Below are 27195 nucleotides of genomic sequence, written 5' to 3'. Positions count from 1 at the left end.
TTACTTTTTGTTATCCCTTTAATTCAATTTTTACAGAGGAAAATATGAACTTTATGCGTTATGCCATGTACCATTTTTGGCAGCACAGTGTTTAGCACTGCTGTCCCACAGCGCCAGGGACCCAGGTTCAATTCCCGGCTTGGGTCACTGTGTGGAGTTTGCGTGTTCTGTGTTTGCGTGGAATTCCTCAAGGTGCTCTGGTTTTCTTCATACTCTGAAAGATATGCTGGTTAGGCGCATTGACCATGCTAAATTCTCCTTCAGTATACCGGAACAGGCGCCGGAGTGTGTCGTCTAGGGGATTTTCACAGTAACTTCATTGCAGTGTTAATGTAAGCCTACTTGTAACACTAAAAAAGAAACTTCTAATGAGTGAACTGAAATTTGCTCATAGACCAACAGTCACCAGTCATTTATGGACTGTGCAGGGCACAATAATTTAGATTCTATTTAAATAAAGTCGCATCCCCTTTGTCCCAGGAACAGATCATGTGGGTCATACCATGATCTGGTGCAGTGGGTCTCTCTGGAAAAGTGGATGCTAAGAATCCGATGTCTGACTTTGCTTTTCGAAAGTTCCTTAGCAATTATTTTTTACATAGGAGTTGAAAACTTTATTTCAGAACAAAACCCAATTCTTGTATTTTTTGGCACAGCTCGACGTTGTCTTGGAAACGAACCTAGCAACGATCCGTGTCCTGGAAACTGTTCAGAAGAAGCTGTCACGGATGTCAGCGGAGGACCAAGCTAAATTTCGTCTGGATAACACCCTTGGTGGCACTTCAGAAGTCATTCACCGTAAGGCCATTCAGAGGATATATGCAGACAAGGCTGCGGACATACTTGACGGCCTGAAAAAGAATCCTGCAGTGGCAGTTCCCATTGTGCTGAAAAGGTAGATTCAATCCTGCAGTGTATTAGAAAAGTATTTTAAATGCAGTATATATTGAAATCCAGGTACTATTGTTGTAATGTGTGCATTGTATATATTTGGCACTTGTGTAATAAGATTATTCATAAGATTAAATGAATGCAGGTATCTCTGCAACAGTTTCTATACTGTATTAAGAGTTTGTCTTGATGCATAAATGCCTTGACCTTAAGATGTTGGCAATGTTGATGAATTTGAATCCTCTGTTTTTGTAATGCAGGCGCTACACCCATCTAGGATAAATGGGTTAACACATGAAAATAGCAGTCACAGGCACGCTCGGCAAACATATTAAACATTTGTTTGCTGATGTTTGCCAACATTTAAAACTAAGTTAGAATGTGTTCTCAGTTATACAAAGCAGCTGGTTGCAGGTTGAATCTTTTGTAACTGAGGTGACCAGTCCCAATTGAGGAAGTAGCTGTGTTATGGTACTGTTCTTTCGTTCATAGAATGGTTACAGTCCAGATGGCCAAACAGTCAGTTGTGTCCGTGCTAGCCTTCCATAGAAGCAAGTTACGCTGTGCTATGCCTCTGCCACAAATATATCCATGTATCCCTGTAGCCCTGCAATGTTTTCCTTTTCAGGTGATAATCCAATTCCCTCTTAAGTGCCTTGATTGACTCTACTTCTATCAGATGTTGGGTAATACATTCCAGATGCCTGCCACTTGCTGTGTGAAAATGTTTCTCCTCGTATCTCCATTGCTTCTTTTACCAATTACCTTAAAACTGAGCTGAACTGGTCTCAATTATTCCACCAGTGGGAACTGGTTTTCCCGATTTACTTTGTCCAGACCACTCTATCAAATCTCCTCACAGTCTTCTCTTCTCCAAGGGAAATATTCATCCTCTCTCAGTCCCTATTTCAGCATCCTTCCGATAAAGGAAGTGGTTTTCATTCTTGATCATTATCCGTTGACTGTGTATACCTATGATTCTCCGGAAACTACTTCCAATTAAAGTCAGAATTAGGGAAAGAGAGGTTGTGTTGGTGAAGTGAAGACAGGGCTGAAGTGGTCAAAAAAACTCACTGTCATTTTTCGTTGACTCACACATGAAGAAAGGCAACTTGGGTGAGGTACTAAAACATTGTTACTACCCGTGGAACCAGAGCCATCAGTCTTCATTTTCAGGAGAGAGGGGGGAAGCAGTAAAGGAAATTTGAAGGGACTAATCACACTGTGCAGGACACTGATTCTGAAATAGGGACTACTTTTTTGACATTCAATGGCATTGCCGTCGCTACAACATGCTGAGGAGTGTTAAATACTGTGGCTGAAAGAACAGGTCAGAGGTTGGGAATTCAGCAGTGAGTAGCTCAACACCTGACTTCCCAAAACCCATCCTGTCAGGAGTATGATTTCTTGTCTGGATGAGTGCAGCTCCAACAACACTCAAGAAACCCGGCACTATCCAGGACCAAGCAGTCCCCTTGATTGGCACCCATCCTCCATTAAACATTTACTCCCTCCATCACTGATGAAGCTTGGTAGCAGTATGTACCATCTACAAGGCATTGCTGCAACTCGTCAAGGCTGTTTCCACAGCACTGTCTAAACCTGTGACCTGCAACACCTGGAAGGACATGAGCCAGAGATGCTGGGTCAAAAACCTGGAAATGTCTTCCTAACGACACACTGGCATAGCTGCAGAAGTTTAAGAAGGATAAAGCATGGTATTGGAATGAATGATTGTAACTTTAATCTGCAGTTCTATCTTTTCCCCCTTTCTTTTGCCTTCCTTTCTTTAATCTGTCTTTTTAATCAGGAGGTCAGCAAAGTATTGTCACATGGACCGCTCTGAAGGTGGCTGCCAGGAGCTGTTTGATAGTGCCTGACTTTCTCCAGTTTTCGACATGACCCACTGCGAGCAGTTTTGTGATTGGAAACTGGTTCTGGATGTTCATGTATATCTTAGCTAGAATTTGCTGGCCATTCATGTTGGCGGGATTCTCCGGTCCTGCCAGCAGTGCACCCCCGCTCATGGGTTTCCCGCCAGCATGGGGTGACATCAGTGGGAATTTCCATTGACAATGGCAGGACATGAGAATCCCACCACTAGCAAACAGCACCCCAGCTCCCATGGCTGGGAGGCCAGAGATCTTACCCATTATCCTTGGTGACAACACAGTGCGGCGCCAATACTTTCCCTCTCCCATCATTTCACCAAAATTTGCTTTTTGATTTGCTCTTTTTGCTCCTTTCTCATTCACTTGAGTGAATTGTAACTTGGAATCCTTCATTAAATTGTTCTTTTGTCTTCCCTCTTTAGATTAAAAGCAAAAGAGGAAGAGTGGCGAGAAGCACAAAGGGGTTTCAATAAGATTTGGAGAGAGCAGAATGAGAAATACTACCTGAAGTCTCTTGATCATCAGGGAATTAACTTCAAGCAGAATGACACCAAAACTCTGCGCTCCAAAAGTTTGCTGAATGAGATCGAGAGCATATATGACGAGGTACATCGCGCACTTGTTGGTTTGTTTTGGGAGAGGTGAAAAATGTCTACTGATTTCTAACTGGTGACTTTGAGGTATAGTGGGAAAGACCTACTACTAACATTGATGGGATGTGTCAGAATTATTTATTGACCACTACAGTTTTGACCTCAGTTTTCCAAATTTTGCTTCTTGGACGGATCATTCGCTGAGAAACGTGAGCCATTTCTGTTTGCCAATATGCAAGCTAACTGAAAGATTGTGACTACAGTCAGTTTGCTGAGATTTCCTCACATATTTGCTGGCTGTTGCGGAAATGTGTTCATCAGTTGGAACTGGAAATGACAGAGTAGGTCAAGGTGGCAAACAGCACAGGCAACTTTCAGCAGCCGGAGCAAACATAGTCTAAGCATCACTCTGTATAGCTGTAGGAAAATAGGAACAGCAGTTCGCCATGCAGCCCTTCGAGCCAGCTGCACTGTTCATCATGATCATGGCTGATCATCCAATTCAGTAACCCATTCCCTCTTTCCTCCCACAGCCTTTGATTCCTTTAGAGCTATATCTAATACCTTGAAAACATACAATATTTTGGCCTGAACTGCTTTCTGTAATAGAGGCTACCACAGGCTCATCATTCCCTGGGTGAAGAAATTTGTCTGCATCTCAACCCTAAAGGTTCTACCCCTTATCCCCAGACTGTGACCCCTGGGCTCGCCTGCCATAGGGAACATCCTTCCTGCATCTACATTGTCTCGTCCTATTAGAATTTTAAAGATTTCTGAGAGATCCCCCTCATTCTCCAAAACTCCAGCGAATGTAATCCAACTTAGTCTCTCATCATCCATCAGTCCTGCCATCCCAGCAATCAGTCTGGTAAACCTTCACTGCATTTCCTCTATAGCAAGAACATCCTTCCTCAGATAAGTAGACCAAGACTGCACAATGTTCCAAATGTGGTCTGACCAAGGTCCTGTATAAAAACAAGAAGCAAGACATCCCCGCTCCTGAACTCGAAACATCTCACTATGAAGACCGACATACCATTTGTCTCCTTTACTGCCTGCTGCATCTGCAAGCTTATTTTCAGTGACTGATGTACGAGGACACACAGATCTCGTGACACATTACATTCTCTCAATCTATTGCCATTCAGATAATAATTTGCCTTAGTGTTTTTGCTACAAGTGGATAATCTTTTATCCACATTATGCTGCATCGGCTTTGCATTTGCCCACTCACTCAACTTGTCCAAATGACATTGAAGCATCTATGCATCCTCCTTGTGTAATTGTAATTTCTGCTTCCATTAACACTGCTTACAATCTTGTCTATCTTTCAGTCATTGGAAAATTTGGAAACGTGGTTTTCTGTCTCTTTATCTAAGCTGTTATCATATACAGCAAATAGTTGAGGCCCCAGCTCAGATCCTCATTGAAGACCTGTTGCTGCATTCTACCCATTTGAATACATGCCCGTTATCCTGACTCTGTCTCCTGCCACTCGGCCTGGTTCCCAACCAGCTCAGTAATTGCAATTCTACAAGCTTCAACTTCGGCTACAGTCTCTTAAGAGGGGCATTTTCAGTTTTCAGGTAGCCGTTGAGGTTATGAGTCTTACGTTGTTTGGTATGGTAGAACAGTAGGGCGCTTGTCTTAGTGTTTAGTAGCAAAGTGATTTCATGCCTTTGGTTCCTTAAACGTTTGTGAATTGGGCTATACCCCACAGGGGGCTACTACCTGAGGTTTAGGCACTTGCTCTGTGAAATTGCTTAGCAATAACTTTTCTGTAGCTCCTGCCAGAAACTTTTAACTTGTGTCTTTGTGTCCAGTTGGTGTTATCCATTCGTGTCTACTAAGCATGTCCTTCACAAACATTGGATTTGGCATAGTTTTCATTTTTGTTTCATGATGGGTGTTTGTGCATCATTGATTCTAATACACTACCTGCAGAAAGAAACCGCACCTTGTCTTTGCTTTGTAAGTGCACAAACTGAACCCCTTACACAGTTTTAGTTTGGAGGACTATCAGGGGAGATTTAATGGTTGGTTCCACAGATGGGCCAATATCGCTGAGACTGAAAAATTCAAATCAAATCTTTATTGGCAATTTGAAAATAATTGAATTCAGGAGTGTTCTAATCTCTTACAAAACTGCACCAATTTGAATAGCATTGCGTGTCAGTTGTGGCATGCTCACCTCTGAATCGGATGTTTGGTGGTTGAATCCCCTTTCCAGCAACTTGACCACATAAAGCTAAGCTGACACCCCACTGTAGCCGCAAGAGATTGCTACTGTATTAGAGGCGCTATCCTTTGGGTGAGAGTTTGGACCTCTCAGACAGATGTGATCCTGTGTTGTTATTTTTAAGAGAACCATTTGAGTTCTTCCTATAGTGCTATCCCTCAACCAACATACATGATCTGATCATTATCTTATTATTGCTGTGGGCTCTTGTGCACAAATTGCCTGCCTACATCACAACAGTGGCGTACTTACTGGCATTTTGGGACGTCCTGCGGCAGCAAAAGGTGCTTTCTAAATACAGGTCTTTCTCTTAAAATGACAAGTACATCAATCCAGCACCTTTAACGCAACAAAATTGGAAATGCATAAAATATACATCAACTGTTTTAATTGATCTAATTTTGATTTCATTTGATTCATTATTGTCACATGTATTAGTATACAGTGAAAAGTATTGTTTCTTGCACACTATACATACCATTCCTAGAGAAGGAAAGGAGAGGTTGCAGAGTGTTGTATTACAGTCATAGCAAGGGTATAGAGAAAGATTAACTTAGTGTGAGGTAGTTCCATTCAAAAGTCTGATGGCAGCAAGGAAAAAGCTATTTTTGAGTCGGTTGGTACGTGACCTCAGACTTTTGTATCTCTTTCCCATCGGAAGAAGGTGGAAGAGAGAATGTCCAAGGTCCGTGGGGTTCTTAATTATGCTGGCTGCTTTTCTGAGTCAATGGATGGGAGGCTGGTTTGCATGATGGACTGGTCTTAATTCACAACCCTTGGAGTTTGTTGCAGTTACTGTTATTTATTTAAAGAGTTTTACATTGCTTTTTCAATGTATGTCTAATCTTTCTTCCCCTTCTGTTTATTTGTGGCGTTTTAGCGACAAGAACAGGTGTCCGAAGATCACACGCACGTCACATCCGGTTCTCATTTAACCTTTGTTTACGAAGACAAGCAGATCATGGAGGATGCAGCCTCTCTCATTATCCATCATGTGAAGCGGCAGGCTGGGATACAGAAGGATGATAAATACAAAATCAAACAGATCATTTATCACTTCATCCCTGATCTGTTGTTTGCTCAGCGCGGCGAGCTTTCAGACGTAGAGGATGAGAAAGAGGACGACGAGGATGAGGAGATGGACATTGACGAGAGCACAGGGGCAACCAAAAAGCACAATGGCATTGGCAGTAGCCCTTCCAAGCCAAAACTGATGTTCAGTAACACCGGAGCCCAGAAGCTGCGGGGCTTGGACGACGTGTACAACCTGTTCTTTGCGAACAATAACTGGTACATTTTCATCCGGCTTCACCAGATTCTGTGCTCACGACTCCTGAAGATCTACAACCAGGCGGAGAAGCAGATTGAAGAGGAATGTAGAGAGAGGGAACGAGAGATGCTCACAGGAAAACGGGACAAAAACGACAGTCCTGCTATTCAGCTACGACTGAAGGAGCCAAGTGAGTATACTCAGGAGCCTGAGAGCTCCTATCCTATTAGGAAATAATAAATAACAGTCACTTTATTTTTCCGCCATTAACACAGTCTGACAGGATCTTTGTAATATGTTTTGTATTTCTGAAAAGAAAGATGCTGCAGAAGATTTTCACCTTGCACTCATGAGAAAAAAAATGCAAAATAGGGGAGGCAGATGGCCTCGTGGTATTGTCACTAGACTATTAATCCGGAAACTTAGCTAATGTTCTGGGGATTCAGGTTCGAATCCCACCATGGCAGGTGATGGAATTTGAATACAATTAGGAAAAATATCTGGGATTAAGAATCTACTGATGACCATGAAACGATTGTCGATTGTTGGAAAAACGCATCTGGTTCACTAATGTCCTTTAGGGAAGGAAATCTGCCGTCCTTACCTGGTCTGACCTACATGTGACCCCAGAGCCACAGCAATGTGGTGAACTCTCAACTGCCGTCCAAGGGCAACTAGGGATGGGCAGTAAATCCTGGCCAGTCAGCAACGCCCATGTCCCACGAATAAATAAAACAAAATGCCAAATTTCAAATAATCACAACAATTTATACTGCAGAAGAAAGGTCTGCTAATTAGTTGGCAAGTCAACTTTAATTCGCTGAGTTGTTGCCATGGAGAAAGCAAGGTTGCTCCATGACTCCCATGTGTTTCAGCCAATCAGTCAACTTGCCAATGGGGAAAGTTTTCACAAATTTAGTTTTGAAAATTCCTAGGTGATGAAGGTTTACTTCTTCGTGGACTAAGCAGTGTAGTTTGTTAACTTGTCTCATGATCAGAAAATACCTCACGTCCGTTGTGTTGGAAAGCCTTTGATGGTTTTTGTGCTGATGAACTAAGAGAGTTTAAATAGGATCACACTGAACACAAGAAACAGATCCATGCTGGTGTTTTCTTTTATTCCATCATGGGACAAGGGCATCACTGGCTGGCCAGCATTTATTGCCCATTCCTAGTTGCTCTTGAACTGAGCGGCTTGCTACGCCACTTCAGAGGGCAGTTGAGAGTCAACCACGTTGCTGTGGTTCTGGAGTCATAGGTAGGCCAGACCAGGTAAGGATGGCAGAGTTCCTTCCTTAAAGGACATTAGTGAACTAGATGGGGTTTTTTTTCATGGTCATCAGCACATTCTTAATTCCAGATATTTTTTATTGAATTCAAATCTGCCATGGTAGGACTCAAACCTGGGTCCCCAGAACATTAGCTGGGTTTCTGGATTAATAATATAGCAATAATAGCGCGAGGCCATCACCTCCTCCACATGAGCCTGAATTTGTAATAGTGATGCCGACTCTAACTCAATGTTTGAGTGTTTTGTGCAGAACATATTTGTAACTACAGAATCCCGCAGTGCACAGACTGCTCTGACTGGAGGTGTATTGGCTCCACTGCCTATATGAAATCTGTTGTCATCATTGTGATTCCCCAGGAAACTGCAATTCATTTTGAATTTTATTTGGCATTTTTTTTCACTCTGATACATTGATATTTAATACTGTGATAACACTTCTGAGATAATGTGACTGGGGAACGTCTCCCTGCAGTATGTGTAAAATGATTAAAAACAGCAAATTGTGCTAAGGAGGAGAGCCCACTAGTATCCATGGTAAGGCTCTCACCTCTGAGTCGAAAGATTCAAGCCCACGGTTGCATGACTTGAGCGCATAATTCCAGCTGCAGTTCAAGTCTAGTAATGGATCTTGCAACGTTGAAGGCTGAATCCACTGGATTAAGGCATTAAAGTGAGATCCCAAGGCTGGGAAATCCTGCCCAACGCATGGGTCCGTCTCCCACCTGCTACGATTCCTGTGGTGGGTGAGATGGGAAAATTCCAGCTCCTGTTCTGCTAATTCAGGTGGATGTGAAAAGTGACTAAGGCACTATTGCAGGAAGTACAGGGAGTTCACTCACTCTCCTGGTATACTTCCCTTCTTCAACCAGTACCATGGAAAATGGATAGATTGGTCATTCGCGTCATTGCTGTTTGTGGGATTTTGCTTTGTGACCAGCTACACAACGATAACAATTTCACAACTTATTCATTCTGCATGAAGTGCATTGAGATATTCCTGAGACAATTCCTTCCCACCTGCACTGTTCTGGTACCAAGAGCGACAAATAAAGTGAAAGTTTTATTGTTGTAACTAATCCTGTCAAACAATTAATATCAGCCTCTGCCTTCTCAACGTCACATTCTGTTTTGGGCTTGTCAACATTGTAATAAGTCATTGGAGGCAGAAGTCTCGTCACCAAAATCCCTTTATTTACAATTCCAGCAGCAGTGCACAGAGCGCTATCACTCAGCAGTCTACCCTCGGGAGTGCCAGAGGAACCGTAACTCCTAGTTAATACAAGGAAAAGATTCCTTGATTGGCCCATCAATTGAACTCCTTAATCAGTGAGTTCATATTCCAATAGGCCAACCTCAAGGGCCTGATTGAAGTCATTACAAATGTAGGGATTAAAATAATGTGGCAGTGCTAGGAAACAGTTTTCAGATTAACAAAGAGATACTTGGAAACATCATCAATAAAACCTGAGGAAGTGGGGCCTGTAGTTTCATAGAGTCATAGGGTTCAACAGCACAGAAGGAGACCCTTCAGTCCATTTTGTTTGCATTGGCCATCAATCCCCAACGATCCGAATCCCATTTCCCACCACTTGGTCCATAGCATTGTATTGCTATGGCGCTTCAAGTGCCCATCTAAATGCTGCTTAAATGATGTGAGGGTTCTACCATCCTTTCAGACAGTAAATTCCAGATCCCCACCACCTTTTTATTCCCATTCTTGCCTTTATTTATGCTGGATTTGACTATTCCAACTTACTCCTGACAGGTCTCCACATCCTTCCCTCCAATACCTTGAGGTCATCCAAAACTCTGTCCATGTCTTAACTTGCGCCAGGTCTTGTTCAGATATCACTCTCATGCTTGCTAATCTACATTGACTCCCGCTCCAGCAATGTCCTGTTTTAAAAATTCCTATCTTTCAAATTGCTCCATGGCCTTGCCCCTCCCTCTCTGAAATCTCCTTCAGTCTTTACCTCCTTTAATCCCACAAGGATGTGACTCATTGGAGAGAGTGCAGAAGAGGTTTACAAGAATGGTTCCAGGCATGAGAAATTTCAGCTCTGAAGGTTGATTGGAGAGGCTGGGACTTTTCCCAAAAGAAAAAATGCTGGAAAATCTCAGCAGGTCTGGCAGCATCTGTAAGGAGAGAAAAGAGCTGTTCTTTCAAGACTGTTCTTGATGAGAGAAGGGGATTTGATATTCAAAATTATGAAGAGGCTGGATAGAGTTGACAGGGAGAAACTGTTCCCGTTCGTAAAAAGATCAAGAATGAGAGGGACACAGATTTAATTTGATTTGCAAAATAAGCAAGTGTGATCTTAGAAAACACATTTTCACATATTGAGTGATTATGATCTGGAATACACTGGATCTGGAAGTGTGATGGGGGCAGGTTCAACTGAGGCATTCAAGATGTATTTGATGACTATTTGAATAGAAATGACATGTAGGGGACAGGCAAATGGCACTAAGTCATAATGCTCATTTGAAGAGCTGGTGCAGACATGATGGGCTGAATGGCCTCTGTCTGCACTGTAATCATTCTATGATTCTGGGTGATTTGGAAACTCTCTAAGTCTCCTGCTCCTTACCGTAAATCTATGTCCCTTGTTTATTGACCCCTCTACTAAGGGGAAATGTTCCTTCCGATCAACCCACTCTATATCACACACAATTTTGTACGCCTCAATGAGATCCCCCCCCTCAGTCCTCTCTGCTCTAAAACAACCTGTGTCTATCCAGCCTCTCATCATTGCTGAAACGCTCCAGCCCAGGCAACATCCTGGTGAATCTCCGCTGCACCCTGTCTAGTGCAATCACATCACAGGTTATAGTAACTCAATCACAAGAGGATATCCAGGATGCCTCAGTACAGCCAGAACTATGTGATATTTTGACACGTTATTCACGCTACATTTCCCAGGAAAATATCTGCTTTTGGCAACTTTGATCATTTACTGCGATCTGTAATTGATATGATTAAATAGAAAAGTAAATCTGTTAGCTTTTGGATAGAATTGTACAATGCGGATGGAAGCTATTTGGCCTGTGTTGATGCTTTAAAAGAGCCATCAGTTAGTCCTTTTCCCCTGTGCTGAGAATCTTTAAATTCCCTTTTGAGTACAAGAAGGCGAGGAATCGCAGCAGGAGTAGACCACACAGCCCATTAAGCCTCTTTTGCCACTCAATAAATCATGCCTGCTTTTGGGTTCCAACTCTATTTCTTGCCCCGTTTCCCTTAATTTCTTGAGAGACCAAAAGTCTGTCTATCCCAGCCTTAAAAGTATTCAATGATGGAGTATCTCAAACTCTCTGGGGTAGAGAATTGCAAAGTTTGCAACCCTTTGAGTGAAGAAATTTCTCCTCGTCCCAGTTCTAAATGATCAGCCCTTATCTTAAGACTGTGCTGCTGTGTTTTGCGTTCCCTGATCAGTGCAAACAATCTCTGTGTCTACCTTTATCAAGCCTTAGAGTCATAGAGGTTTACAGCATGGAAACAGGCCCTTTGGCCCAACTTGTCCATGCTGCCCTTATTTTTTTTTAAAACTCCTAAGCTAATCCCTCTATACCCATTGTACCCATGTAACGATCTACATGCTTTTTAAGAGATAAAATTGTAACCTCCTCTACACTACCTCTGGCAGCTTGTTCCAGACACTCACCACCCTTTGTGAAAAAATTGTCCCTCTGGATACTTTTGTATCTCTCCGCTCTCACCTTAAACCTATGCCCTCCAGTTTTAACTCCCCTACCTTTGGGAAAAGATATTGACTATCTATCTTGTCTATGCCCCTCATTATTTTATAGATCTCGATAATTGGAGTTTTCAACAAGATTGCTTCTCATTCTTCTAAACTGAAGAGAATATAGGTCCAATTTACTCAGTCTCTCATCATAGGACAATCCCCTCATTCCCAGGACCAAGTTAGTGAGCCTTCATTGTACTGTCCCCACTGCAAGTATATTCTTTAAATGTGAAAACCACATACAGTACCCCAGATGTGGTCTCACCAAAACCTTGTACAACTGTAGCAAAACTACTTTGTCCTTGTACTCCAATCCCCTTGCAACATGCCATTTGCTCTTTTAATTGCTTCACCTGAATACTAATTTTCTGCGTCCCTTGTACAAAAGCATGCGCAAGTCTCTTTGGAAGTCAATACTTACAAGTTTCTGACTTTTCAAAAAACACCTTGTTTTCTTAATGTTATTATTGAATGTTTATTATAGAAGTGTTTGCATTCCAGATCCCACTTGTAATTTTCTTATACACAAGGTGGGGGAGTGGGTCTGTGAGGTCTGTTCATGCCTGATGTCACAGATGGTACTTTGTACGTATGCGAGAAATGGATTGTTTTACCCGTGGCAGTAGATGTGAAAGACTTTTCTCTGTGTACTTGTGGAACCTGTTTACTTTGGGTACTCTAACTGGTACTTTCTGCAAGAGATAAGACATGCTAGGAATTGTTTTACAGTTGTGCAAGGTTTGATGGGTGTAACCTGTTGTTTTATCAAATTTCAGTGGATATTGATGTGGAGGACTATTACCCAGCATTCCTTGATATGGTGCGGAACCTTCTGGATGGCAATATGGACTCCTCCCAGTATGAGGACACACTTCGGGAAATGTTTACTATTCATGCATTCATCGCTTTTACAATGGATAAACTCATCCAGAGTATAGTCAGGCAGGTAAGATACAGCCACTCTGAACGCTTACCATTCCTTCCTAAGCCTTGATTTCAATTTCACTTGGTCAGATATTTCTATCCACTTCACTCCCTTCCCAAATAAAATATCCCGGTGTGGCTATCGGGATATTCGTACAAACTCAATGTACAGAAAAGTTAGCAGTTGAGTGCTTTCATCAGAAGGGCTGTGTATTTGAAGCATCAAGTTATACTTGTGTAACCCCTCTACTATTACGGAGTGATCCAAGGAGCTTCTTAGGGTTAATTGGACAGGAGCAGAAATAAGATGAGGTGGGAATGGATTGACTGGTTAAACACATGGGTCTTGAGAGGGGATTTGAAGGCAGAGACATGTAGGAAGAGAATTCCTAAGTGCAGTGCTATGATAGTTGAAGGCTGTCTTGCCAGTGCTGGGGGAGAGCTGTACTATGCTAAAGTTAGAAGGTTTAAGTTGCGGACAGAGTGCTTGGAAGAGGTTTGAAAACCAGGCGGAGGCAAGTTACAAAGGCTGATGTGAAATATTTTTGAAATCAATACTTCAGGGAGTGTAGGTGATGGATGAATGGCTCTTGGCCCAGGTTAATGTTTGCAGTGAGCGATGTCTACTGTCCTGAAGAGGCAGGCACAAAATGTGGCAAACAGCTGTGGAAATGTGAAAAATGAAGATATTAGGTGTCTCTGGAGTGCATTAACAGAGCTCCTTCCTATTGGATGCAAGGTAAAGACTTCTATAGGAAGGAAGAGAGAATGAAATGAAGCATTTTTCTGGACAGTGGGTGGCGAGGGCTGTCGCTCTGGACAGTGGGTGGCGAGGGCTGTCGCTCTGGACAGTGGGTGGCGAGGGCTGTCGCTCTGGACAGTGGGTGGCGAGGGCTGTCGCTCTGGACAGTGGGTGGCGAGGGCTGTCGCTCTGGACAGTGGGTGGCGAGGGCTGTCACTCTGGACAGTGGGTGGCGAGGGCTGTCACTCTGGACCGTGGGTGGCGAGGGCTGTCACTCTGGACAGTGGGTGGCGAGGGCTGTCGCTCTGGGCAGTGGGTGGCGAGGGCTGTCGCTCTGGACAGTGGGTGGCGAGGGCTGTCGCTCTGGACAGTGGGTGGCGAGGGCTGTCGCTCTGGACAGTGGGTGGCGAGGGCTGTCACTCTGGACGGTCACGGGAATCGGTGAGGAAGTAACCGTGTCTCAGATTTGAAACATCTGAAGCAAAGGAGAGAAATGAAGAATGGGGGTAGGAATTTGTGGAATGATCCTGTAAAGTTGACTTTGTTAGACTGAGGAGTTACATTTCTCATGTACTTTGTGAATTACTTCCATAAAATTCTACATGCTGAAGAATCTGTTCTTAATACTGTTGGACAGTGCAGCCAATAATCTGGCGGACAACAGCCAATTTAATTACTCTGAAGCATATTGTAACCACATTAATATTTTCATAGTTGCCCTTACACAGAATTAAGAGCTTCTCTTGATTGAAGTATCAATGCGTGGTTGTGCAGGTTGCTTACTGGTGGTTAGTTAATGCAGGCCAGCTGGGAAGTGGGCAGAAAAAATGTTCTTCAGAGATTTGTTTAATCCGTCAAACCAGATCTTCACCATTGCCTGTTCAAGGGTACTGCACTATAGCTGTTCCTATGGGAGTTGGGGGGGACACAGATTTATCATCACGTTAAGTCATGCTGTCAGACTGCTCTGCCCTTAGTACTAGGGGCTAGGGATCACTTCATCTGCTGAAAAATTAGGAGCTTCGGGAAGGCTGAATGGATGGCATCGCACTTTATAAACCTCTGTAAACCTGAGGTCATCCAAAACTCTGCTACCACCGTCCCAACTCGCACCACATGTCATTCAGCCATCACTCCTGTGCTTGCCGACCCCTTCTGAAACTGATTTCCGATTTTAAAATGCCTGTCATTATTTTCAAATCTCTCCTTAATTCTGTAATCTCATGCAGCCCCACAACCCTCTCGAGATATCTGTGCTCATCATCAGCCATGATCAAAATGAATGGTGGCGCATGATCAAAGGGCCGAATGGCCTACTCCTTCCTCTATTCTCTACTTTTCTACCTAATTCCGATATCTTGAATATTCCCAATCCACCAGTCTTGGTTATGTCTTCAGTTCCCTGGGCTCTAAGCTCTAGAATTTCCTCCTTAACTTCTCTGCCTCTCAACTTCTCTTTTGCTTTTGACCAAACTTTTAGTCATTTGCTTTAATATCTGTTTAATGGTTCAGTATCACAGTTTATTTATAGTGCCTCTAAGAAATGACTTGGAACATTTTATTAAGTTAAAGATGGTGGATAAGTACAAGTTATTATTGTTGTTTGGCATGATCTGGAGAGTGTATTTGAATTGTCCTGTAATGACACACCAGTGGAAACATTCTATTATCCATAATATTTTCGTATAAAATATTTTTAAATGATTGCTTGAAATCCAGTGCCATTATTAGAAGTTTTGCCTGTGACTACCTGTGGCCTGTAATCAATACTCTGGCCCATGAAACATGGGCAATTTTATTTAGCCAGTGTGTTTTTATTATTTTGTTTACACGGTTTGAATTGACAGGCTGGAAATTCGTGACACTATTGGTCGGGAAACAACATTTGTTTGGAATTTTTATACATGGTCAGGATGGCTTCAGGGTTCCCAATCTCAGCCACGATAATGAGAGGGGAATGTGAGTTGAGGCTAGGTCACTACCCACAAAGAAGGGCCAGCTTGGCTGTTCCCAACAGTGGCAAAAAACTTGGACACTCCTGCCACAGTCAACATGTTTTAATGTTAAAAGATTGAAATATTCATGTAAACCAGAACTCTTCTGTTAAATCGGGGAATTAGATGCTTCTCAGAGTGAAAAGTGTATGCCCATATTACACTTCTGTGTCGGTTCGTGGCATTGGGCTATAAGAGTGATAAATATCAGTGAAGCGAATGGTCTTCTCAAACATGACTTCTGTTTTTATATATATATATTTTTAAGAAATTGCTGCAAACCAGGCTTTTCTCCAGACTTCTTTACATATTGGATTCCTGATCCCAGTCATGCACAGGCCATTGATTCAGCCCCAGCCCCGCCAGGCATCTGCACACAGCTTGCCTGTCCTTCCCTCTCCTCATCAGAGGAACTTTGTGAAATTAGCTTTAACCAGAGCTGGTTATCTGACGCTAACAAATGTCTCCTGATTTACTTGTTTGCAACCTTTTCTTTAGAACATATTATGTGGTTGAATATCTGTTGTTCAGACAGAACTGCTAAAATCCATCTGAGTTTCTTTTCCCGTTCAGAAAGGGAAAAACTCAACCTCAAACTTTAGTGAGCTCCATTTATTTTTGTGTTTATTTTGTTTGGGGCAAACACAAGAGTGGGAGGAATAAAACGCAGAATGAGAGTACTGGAAGGTTAAATGTAGCTTGTGGTATGTCTGGTTTTGTAATTCCTTTTTCAGGATAGTTGGAAACATTGGAATTGGCAGCAGAAATCCATTATTTGTGACCGTTATGAGTTTGCTGCAGTTGAACGTTTCTATAATTGTCTCTCATTGGACGTACATCGCCCAATATATTTTACTTTTAAAGGCGTATTCTTTCCTTGAGCCTCCTCATGTTACATAGCAGCTGAACAATTCCCTTCTGGGAAGTTAAGAATAGCCATGCTGGCCCTTCTTTGTGGGTACTGATGTAACCTCACCTTGCGTTCCCCCCTCATTGGCATGGCTGAGATTGGGAATCTAGAATGGAGAAGTTACATGTGTGAGCATGGGTAAATGCAGAAGTTGTTTCCCCTTGTGGGAGGAACAGAGGGCATCATCTCAGAGTAAGGGGCCACTCATTTAAGACAGAGACGAGTAGGAATTTCTTCTGAGGTTGTGAATCTGTGGAATTCTTTGGGATGCAGAGGCTGGGTCATTAACTATGTTCAAGGTTTAGAGTTTATTTATTAGTGTCACAAATAGGCTTACATTAACTTGGCGATGAAATTACTTTGAAAATCCCTCGTCGCCACATTCCAGCGCCTGTTCGGGTACACTAAGGGTCAATTCAGCATGACCAATGAACCTAACCGATATGTCTTTCAGATTGTGGGAGGAGACCCATGCAGATGTGGGGAGAATGTGCAAACTCCACACAGACAGTCACCCAAGGCCAGAATTAAAACCCGGATCTCTGGCAACTTTTAATCAATAAGGGAATTAAGAGTTATGGGATATGGTGGGAAAGTACAGTTGAGGATTATCATATCTGATCAGTCATGATCTCATTGAAGGGCAGAGCATTCTTGATGGGATGAATGGCCTCCTTCTGGTCCTATGTCTTATGGCCTAACATTCGCCCCAGTTACTGGGGTTTCATTATATTTGTGCTGTGGTGCCTCCATTTAATGCCAGTCATTTTATTAGCCTTTCTGGAGCGAACATGCTTGCTCAGCTTGTCTAATGCTGAGATTCGGACAGTTACTCACCAAGCTGTTAAATTCCCAACATAATCTTAAATCGAAAGATCTGCTCAAACTGCTGACCTTTTCCCTGTGTTTTGTGTTCTTTACAGCTGCAGCATATTGTGAGCGATGAAATCTGTATACAGGTGACCGATCTGTACCTAGCAGAAAGTAATAACTGTGCCACCGGAGGTCCCTTGGCAACAATTTCCTCCCGAGCTGTTATCGAAAGCAACTACCAGCGCAAAGCTGAACAGCTCATGTCAGATGAGAACTGTTTTAAGGTAAGTGTGGATCACATACTGATTCTTCAACGACACAAACCCTGTTTGGATCTCATTTCAGGGAAGTGTGAGCAGGAGTCAAGCGTGGTGGAAAATAACTTCAGTTTTACTCAGCGACTCTTGAAGATGCAGGTTTAGCACATTGTGGGGTTCCATCATAACACTTATGTTGTTTTGATTCTTTTAAATGGAATTCAGTACTGCATAAGTGACATTGAAACAATGCCTAATGCCACATGTTCTGAATTTGGTCTTCTGTTTGGAGCGCACTATGTGTGATGGCTTCATATTTTTGAGGAAAACAACTCTAAGAACCCGTGTGTTAGTTGGAGTGGTAAAATGGTCACTGCAGAGAGAAAAAAATAATGTAACGGGGAGAGTATTTTTTATATTCATTCGTGGGACATGGGCGTTCTGGCTGGCCAGCATTTATTGCCCATCCCTAATTGTCCATGGAGGGCAATTGAGAGTCAACCACATGTGGCGACGAGGGATTTTCAAAGTAATTTCATCGCAAAGTTAATGTAAGCCTACTTGTGACACTAATAAATAAACTGTAAACCACATGTGGCTTTGGAGTCACATGTAGGCCAGACTGGGTAAAGATGACAGATTTCCTTCCCGAAAGGACATCAGTGAACCAGATGGGTTTTCTGACAATCGACAGTGGTCATCAGTAGATTCTTAATTCCAGATATTTTTCTATTGAATTCAAATTGCACCATCTGCTGTGGCGGGATTCGGACCCGGGTCCCCAGAACATTAGCTGAGTTTTTGGATTGATAGTCTAGCGATAGTGCCACTAAACCATCCCCTCCTGTGCAGTTGTAACAATTCATATACATTTTAAACATTACCAACTATAAAAGACTGTCAGACATTTTGGGTTTGGAATGCGCAATTGAGGAAATCCCCCATTCCCCCATGTACATACGCAGCGCAATCCACTGTTGTTAATGAGGATTAAACTGCAGACTGCACAAGCCTGACATTCTTCCACTCCCAGTTCCCTTCTCTTAGAACAATAGAACTTTGCAGTTCAGGAGGAGCCCAAGTGGCTTGTTGTGTTTCTATTAACTAACTCATTGGGCATTCAGGCTCCATTTGGAGTCAGAGGAGTGTAGTTTTGCCCTGTGAAATATAAATAAAAGGGCTGAACTGTTAATGAAGCCAAGGGGAAAAATGATACCCTCCTCCCAGTCTTGCTCTGCTTTTTTCACGTTCCAGTCGGGCCCTAACATCAGATAAAGTGTCTTTATGCACTCATTGGTGAGCAGTAAACTGCAGTGTATCAGAGCAACAACTGTAATACAAATATAACTTCAATTAGTCTTCCATTTTGTCCCCATTTTTACATACTTTTAATGCACTGGATTTAAAAATGTAATAACTTCTAATCTCTCTGATTTATTGGCAATGATCTTAAATCAATGGTGTCTACTTATGAATTCATCCACCACTTTTCCTTACTTATATCAAAACCATCATTTTGAACACCTCATGTTCTAGATTCTCTACTCTCTTGCAGCTGAAACCTCTTACTTTCAGGATAGAAACACAGATAGAAACATAAATCAAAACCAGAAGCAGGAGTAGGCCACTCGGCCCTTTGAGCCAGCTCCAACATTCATTATGAACATGGCTGATCATCCGATTCAGTACTCTGATTCCGCAATTGTAGTGAATCTCTACTGCACCCCTTCCATTGCATCAATTGTAAAGAACACAAAACCAGGCGCAACATTCCACTTCCTGTTTATTTGATGATTTGTACCAGTGCTTCTTGCTTTCTTACTGAGTGCCTAGTTATACAACGTACAATCCCACACGCTCTTGTTTTAATAGCTTTAGTAATGTATACAATTTCAAAGAGTTTATATTTGAACTCTCAAGTCCCTCAACTCTGACTCCTTTTCAAATTATATGATTTTAGTGCATTTGTCACATTTTTGGGAAATTTTTTAACCTTTTTTTTACAAAAAGCATTTGGGGAAAATCAAAAGTTGTATTTTGAAGTGATGTGTCCCTTAGTGTCCCAGTAGGTTAAATGGATTAATGGGGTGGGGTCTGGGTGGGATTGTTGGTGGTGTGGATTTGATGGGCCGAATGGCCTCTTCCTGTACTGTAGGGATTCTGATTTGCCCATTTTACCTCTTTCAAAATTGCTTTTGGGATGGATTTCAATTGGCTCATCCAGGCGTGTTTTCAGCGCGAGGCGAGTGGGCATTGCAATTGGTAGTCTGCCCACCATTTTAAAATAAATAGTCATTGGATCAATCAAGCTTGTTAACAAGCGGATAATACTCTGCCCATGCCATAACAAGCCAATTAACCCTGATAATTCTCTGCCCGTGCCATAACATGATTGGAATGGGCAGATGTTTTTTCCAAAAGGGTGGGAAGAAAGGGGAGGGTACTATCTTTGTGCATGGGGGCAAGTTGGTACCCCTGCCTTTCTTCCTAATTGCCTACTCGACAGCCCTCTTTTCCTGTCTCCAGTTGGTATGGCCAGCAGCTTCCAAGGGCAGGACTTCCTTTCCATGCAGGGGCAGAAATCCCACAGTTTGCCCACCCACGGTGCATTATGACTATGGGTGGGCTGGTGTGCAGTGAATTGTCTCCCACGGGTCTGAGTTAGCTGACTGACCTGTAGTATGCAGCACTCGATCTTTTTAGCTCATTCACTCCTTTAAGTTTCAATCTATATCTTGAGGGAAAGGAGATTGAAAAATATTGGAAGGTGGTTAATGTTCATCCAGAAAAAACTTTTCAAATGTAGACAACAAAAATATAACAAAACTTACTCCAACTTATAAATCAAAGAAAGGGTTTAATGAAGAAACTTCATTACTCCAAACTTGGGGCCTCACCCTGGGCCACTCCAAGCTCTTCACAATTCCCAACAGGTTCTTATTTATACTGCATTAGCTTGTCAGCTGATCATCACATCATTCTGACATTGCTTACATGGTTTACTGGGTCAACTGACCCTTACAGCTTGTTACCATTACAACAGATCCAATGATTACATTCTAACAGTTAATAGATGAAAACACATTTAGCGAGACAGATGGGCTTGGCTGTATCTTATGTTTTTATATAATTAATGTAAATATAGCTTAATAAAATTATGCTGCACTACCTCCATGCGAGTTGAAAATAATACTGTAAAAACAAATATTGAATGCACTTTGGAGCCATTCAGATTTATTACTTATTTTCTTCCTCCCTAGCTTACGTTCATACACAGCCGAGAGCAAGTGTCATTAACCATTGACCTGTTGGACACTGAAGAGGAAAACTCAGATGATCCTGTGGAAGCAGAGGTGCGCTTGACACAAAACTGAAGTTGAGGTTGCTGAATGATGAGGGGTTCTCCCGGCCTGTCTGTGTGACAGGATAGTCTTATTTTGTCAGAACCACTTAGATTTGGAGAATCTAGAAGATCCGTTTTAAATTTAACGTATGAATAAAAGTCTTCTCCGAAATATTACATATAAGAGCAAAGGGAATACACAGATTTTCCTCCACACAATGTTGTGATCCCTATATTGTATTTCTTTCTGGACTCTTGCCTTCATTATAGCTTGTGCCTTTATTGGTTTGATTTGATCTATTATTGTCACGTGTATTAGTATACAGTGAAAAGTATTATTGTTTCTTGTGCACTATGCAGACAAAGCATACCATACACAGAGAAGGAAAGGAGAGAGTACAGAATGTAGTGTTACAGTCATAGCTAGGGTATTGAAAAAGATCAACTTAATGCGAGGTAGGTCTATTCAGAAATCTGATGGCAACAGGGAAGAAGCTGTTCTTGAGTTGGTTGGTTCATGACTTCAGACTTGTATATCTTTTTCCCAATGGAAGAGAGTACGTCCTGGGTGTATGGGGTCCTTAATTATCCTGGCTGCTTTTCAGAGGAAACAGGAAGTGTAGACATTGGTGGGAGGCTGTTTGAGTGATGCACTGGGCTTCGTTCATGACCCTTTGTAGTTTCTTGCAGTCTTAGGCAGAGCAGGAGCCACACCAAGCTATGATACAACCAGAAAGAATCGTTTCTATTGTTTATGAAGTTTATTGAAGCTCAGGTGTTTTATTGCAATAACACATCCAACTCACATCCCAGACAGAAGTGATTGAACGCAGTATTACTGAGAGCTGATTTGCACATGGTCAGAAAAATGTTGGCTTTCACCAATAGACTTGGCTATCAAAGAGAATGGGGTATGAGTATCTTGGTGCCGCTCAATGTTTATTTGTTAATGCAATTAATGTCCCTATCACGTTTGTCCAGAAGTTAGCAAAGTGTTATGTGGAAGTGTGCCCACATTTTGTAGCATTTAATTAAATAATGGGCATTGTAGTGCCATTAATTCTGTGGGTTCTTGTACTCTTAGGCATTTCTATATTTGGAATTGTCCCTTTGCTCTTGGTCCAGCATGTAGGGTCTGTGACTTTACAAAGTTATTATAAATCCACTGTAACTTGTTGGGTACCACGACAGAGGAATTCTTTGCCCTGTTAAGTTTCTTCAACAGTTGTTTTGAGTTGGTAAGAATGATGGAGTGAAAGACTTGCATTTATATCGCGACTTCCTGATTCCCCAGAAATGTCTCAAAACACTGCACATGCATCGAATTTGAAATACAGGGACTTCAGGCGCAAGAGCTGCTTTGCACACAGCAAGATGCCACAAAGAGCTGAGAACTGAACAACCGGTCGATCAGTTAGTGGTGAAGTTGATTTATAAAGGAATATTGGCCGCTGGAAAAGCACTCTGTTTATCTTCGATTGCTGCTGTACAATTTTTAACTATGTTCCTCTGAACCACTAGAAACTGGCTGTTTAATGTCTCATTTGAAAGTTGCTATTCCCTCAGTATTCTGCTTGGTTTTAGATCTGACTAGGATCTGGGTTGTGGTTTAAACCAAGCTAAGAGATGAGCTACTAGATGAATCAAGTTGGCATCTAATTTATCTTAGTTGGGAGTGATTTACGCTGAAGTTTTATCCGCCTCGTCTTTTCTTCTATTGAGAGGAAGGATGATTTTCACAGAGCATTGATCAATTAGATGAATGACACAAACACACCTTCACTGGTGCAGGCAGCTCTCTATTTCCCTTGAAAGTAAAACATTGGAAAAACCCAATATGTGGTAAGTTACAAAATGTAGGTCTTGTTAACTCTCTTCTCTTACTTATTGATTTATTCTCAGGATATGGACAATATTGACAAGAGTCCATTTATTGCCACTCCTAGTTTCCCAAGGCAGGCAGTGATAAGTTTTCTTGAATCACCACAGTCGTGGTGGCGAAGCTGATAGAGAGGAAATATGCGAATATTAATGCAGAGATGACAAAGGAACAATATATATCCAAGTCAGAATGATATGGCTCTTGGGAGAGAACTTTGAAGTGATGACGTTCTCAACATTGCTGATGTGATTCTTAGCAGTAGTAGTTTAGATTTGTCTATTTGTTAGTGTCACACGTAGGCTTACATTAACGCTGCAGTGAAATTACTGTGAAAATGCCCTAGTTGCCTGTTCAGTACACTGAGGGAGAATTTAGCACAGCAAACGCACCTAACTAGCACGTCTTTCAGACTATGGGAGAAAACCGGAGCACCCGGAGGAAACCCACGCAGACAGTGACCCAAGCCAGGAATCGAACTGTTGAAGGCCATGGAAGATGGCTGGGCTTTCTTTGGGACTGTCATTATCTAACACTTGGGTGCCATGAATAATGCCTGTCACTTATCAGCTAAATGCTGGATTCTAATTGGCATGGATTGCTTTGTTATCAAAGAAGTTGTAAGTATAGCTGAACATTGAACTGATAGACAAAACAGAACCATTTGTTACTTATTAATGGAGTATGAGCAGTGATGAAGAGCTGAAGATGGTTGGATCTTGAGAAATAGTGACATCCTTCATTTGATTGGCTTCCAACAACTACAAACATCACTTTATGTATCAGATATGAGTCTAGCACTGAAGGGTTTTCTCTTGAACCGGACTTCTACCCATTAACCCAACTTTTATTAAGGATATTTTGAGCTATACTTGCCCAAATTTTGCTTTGATATTGAGGGTGGCAAGGCTTCACCTCTCTCTCCTGATCTGCAGATCTTAAGCTTATAGTGATGATATCAAGTGGTCTGGAGCTAAAGTGCTTCTAGTGGAACTAGATGTGAACATTGGCAAACAGGAGATTGGTGAGTCAGTGTTGATGATTCTATTCCATTGGGCACAGCCTCAAGATAAGGGAGGGACAGTTTACTTCAGAGTTGAGGAGGAACTTCTTCATTCAAAGGGTGCTGAATCTCAGGGATTCTCTGCCCGTTGAAGTGGTGGAGGCTACCTCGTTAAATATATTTAAGTCACAGGTAGATAGATTTCTGATAGACAGGGGAATTAAGGGTTATGGGGGGAAAGCGGGAAAGTGGAACTGATCCACTTCAGATCAGCCATGATCTTATTGAATAGCGGGGCGGGCTAGATGGCCTACTCCCGCTCCGATTTCTTATGTTCTTATTAGTATTGATTAGAAGGAGGTTGAAAGGGTGTAATAGTTGAGGTTAGTTTAATCCCATTCTTTTTGAATTTGGGAATTCTTCCACATTATTGGATGTCTCTGCCATAACTATTTTTGAATTAGTTTAGCTGAGGGAGCAGTTAGCTGTGGTGTGCAGGACTCCAGCTTTACAGCCAGTTTGTTATCCTGGACTGTGTCCTTAAATGTGTCCCGTGCTGTCCGATTCTCCTTACTATCACTGGCATTTACAATATTGGGACCTTCATGATGTCCCATGTAGAATTGTTTACTGAGCATAAAGATATTTACAAGCACTTAAACTTCTTCTTTTACACTTGTTTGCTTCACCCCATTGGTTACGGGAATGCTCATGCAGTCTTTTCCTCATGGTTGTTTACTTGGCAGTCCACAGCCATTCTCGATTGAATGTGGTAAAGCTTTATTGTACTCTCTTGTTTCAGGGCTTGCTTAGCTCTGACTATATCCTGCGCCTCTGGTGTTCAACATGTAGTAACTTCACTAAGTACCTCATTCAACAATATGCTTGGCACGCCTTTACACTTTCTGTATTGTCCTGTAGCTTGATGAGCATCAAGGTGAGGTATGTGACGAGCTATGAAATCACAGATTGTCCTTGTATGCCACTAGTTCTTCTCAGAGCCTCATAGATGCTGATGCTTTGGGTGCCATTCTACCCCATGGAGATTGTACTTATTGTAGAGGTGGGACTTTGTCCTCACAAGGATTGTATGGTGATCATTCCAATGCTTGTCTTTACGTTGGTTCCCTAGCAACTTGATGCACGACCTTGGACTGGCTGCTCTGTATGTCAGGACTTGGCCAGTTAGTCAATGGCGGTACAACTAAGCCACGTTTTCTAGTAGCTGATGGGTATACCCCCATTCAGGATACATTCTGTGAACTTACTTCCCTCAGAGCTTTCTTCGAAATTTTTGAATCTAATTTGTGCATTGAGAGGTACAATATGGAACGATCAGGATATTTTCTTGACCCTATTTGAAATTTCATTGAATTAGGAGTAAATGTTGACAACTGCGAGGGTTATTTGACTACATCACGATTCCCTCACCTAGTGGGTCTAACCTGCTGGTAGAACAAGCCCAGGAAGCACATTGAGAGTTTGTGATACTAACTGATAGGTCTATTATTCAAGTTTCTTCTTCTGATGTTGGACTAGCGAGATGGACATTACAGGGATAACTGTACTGGGACTGCCCTAATACAAGGCTTAGATATTTGTCAGATGTTTTAACTTGTTTTTGAATCTTGTAGCAGTTGTCTACAGCTGAGTCAGCCTGGAGCCACATGTAGACCAGACTGGAGAGGAAGGGTAGGCTCTCAGAAGTATTTGATGACAACTCAGAAACTAGCACCAGGCCACAAATGACCAGATTTAATCAGTTTGGTTTCATTACTTGCTGTGGTGCTATTTGAACACTTGGCCTCGCACCAGTGCCAGTCTGCACTCGGCTGCCATATCCTGGTAAAACTGGAGACATGAACCAAAAAATCAAAGCTCACTCCACTTATATTTTGGTCACTTCTTGAGCTGATATGTTCAGGTTTCCTCTGGGGGCTAGCTTTATGACAGCTACCGACGTTATTTTCCAGGTGTTCAACTGTGAGTGGCTTTTATGATATTGTTATACTTCAGACATTAATCTAGTCTGGATGCTAATTCCCAATTCCTGGCAGCTGCACAAGATGGGCTTTAACAGAGGCCTGTGAACATGATGCCCATCCACTCTCTTGGCAACAGCTGCTTGAGTTCAAGTGGATTGAAGAATGAGGATGACTTGCAAATCTTTGGGGTGGTTAAAACAGAGGTAGCTAAAATCTTCCTTAATTTTGATTCAAGCTCAACCCCTACGTATAACTCAGCCTCTGGCTGATCCCTGGTTTATTACAGGTTAGGGATGTGTCGCATTAATTGCTTTATTGGGATTAGGATTTCTACCAGTGTGGAGGATAAAGTGTTGACTGACTAGGCCACATAGCCATTTCTGCCGTGTACATTTTTGGATGGATTTATAATCAGTTCTTTATTGTTACTGTTGCTTTATCATTTTAATGAAGCTTGGATGTGTCAACATTAACTTACCCCTGACTTATCCATGCCATGTTGCAGGTGTCACCCTTTTAGGTGTTGGAGGTGTCGTCTTTCGGATGAGACATTAAACCGAGGCCCCGTCTGCCCTCACAGGTGGACGTAAAAGATCCCATGGCACTATTTCGAAGAAGAGCAGGGGAGTTATCCCCGGTGTCCTGGCCAAAATATTTATCCCTCGACCAGTACTTTTTTTAAAAAAAAACAGATTATCTGGTCATTATCACATTGCTGTTTGTGGGAGCTTGCTGTGCACAAATTGGCTGCCGCGTTTCCTACATTACAACAGTGACTACACTGCAAAAGGACTTCATTGGCTGTAAAGTGCTTTGGGACGTCCTGAGGTCATGAAAGGCGCTATACAAAGGCAAGTCTTTCGAGATTTTCTTCTCTTTTGTTGGTCTCCAAGATCTCACTGTTGAGCTTCTGCCTTAATGTGTGGATGTGAATCAGCAGAGAGGGGAGAAATTTTATCTCACACACGTGCAGTTTTATTTAAAGGAACGGTGTCCCTAGGTGATTTTTTTTTTCCTAACGCCACCCCAAACCAAACACATTGGAAGGAATTTATAAATGTATGTAGAGGTTGAACTTCAACATAGGAAAATAAATTGTACATGTGGCAAGTAATCTACCATCTCCCGGTGACTGATCATGTTTAAGTGACACTTGTCTGTTTGATTGCAGCGCTGGTCAGACTTTTTGGATCGTTATATGAATTCCGATTCTACCTCTCCTGAACTACGGGAACATCTAGCACAGAAACCTGTGTTCCTGCCTAGGTAAGGCTTGTCCAGTTACTAAATCATGGACCTTGCTCATAGCTTTTTAACATTGAATCGGTGTAAATAATATTTAAGGGAAAGGGCCATGGGAGTTTCCAGCATAGAAGGAGGCCTTTTGGCTGGTCGTGCACAGTGGTTAGCACTGCTGCTTCAC

At 42.2% G+C, this 27195-nt stretch overlaps 1 protein-coding gene across 5 annotated transcripts in view; it reads left to right on the top strand.

The window, feature by feature from the left end:
* The window catches only part of sin3aa (SIN3 transcription regulator family member Aa), a 145468-nt gene that overhangs the window by 104233 nt on the left and 14040 nt on the right, over positions 1-27195 (top strand). For 3 of the 5 annotated variants that reach the window (XM_080216320.1, XM_080216319.1, XM_080216321.1), the window contains exons 13-19: positions 657-895; positions 3206-3389; positions 6496-7075; positions 12699-12868; positions 17416-17589; positions 20823-20915; positions 26944-27038. In XM_080216320.1, the coding sequence (XP_080072446.1) occupies positions 657-895; positions 3206-3389; positions 6496-7075; positions 12699-12868; positions 17416-17589; positions 20823-20915; positions 26944-27038 (1535 nt within the window). Of the gene's footprint in view, positions 1-656; positions 896-3205; positions 3390-6495; positions 7076-12698; positions 12869-17415; positions 17590-20822; positions 20916-22199; positions 23090-26943; positions 27043-27195 lie in introns of those variants that run through there. The other 2 variants (XM_080216322.1, XM_080216323.1) reach the window with 2 other exon arrangements.

Source organism: Carcharhinus amblyrhynchos, chromosome 32, assembly GCF_965287045.1.
Source record: "Carcharhinus amblyrhynchos chromosome 32, sCarAmb.v2.hapA, whole genome shotgun sequence".
NCBI classification, from domain to species: Eukaryota; Metazoa; Chordata; class Chondrichthyes; order Carcharhiniformes; family Carcharhinidae; genus Carcharhinus; species Carcharhinus amblyrhynchos.
Note: the sequence above shows the minus strand (reverse complement) of the source record. Positions and strands in the feature narration are given on the sequence as shown.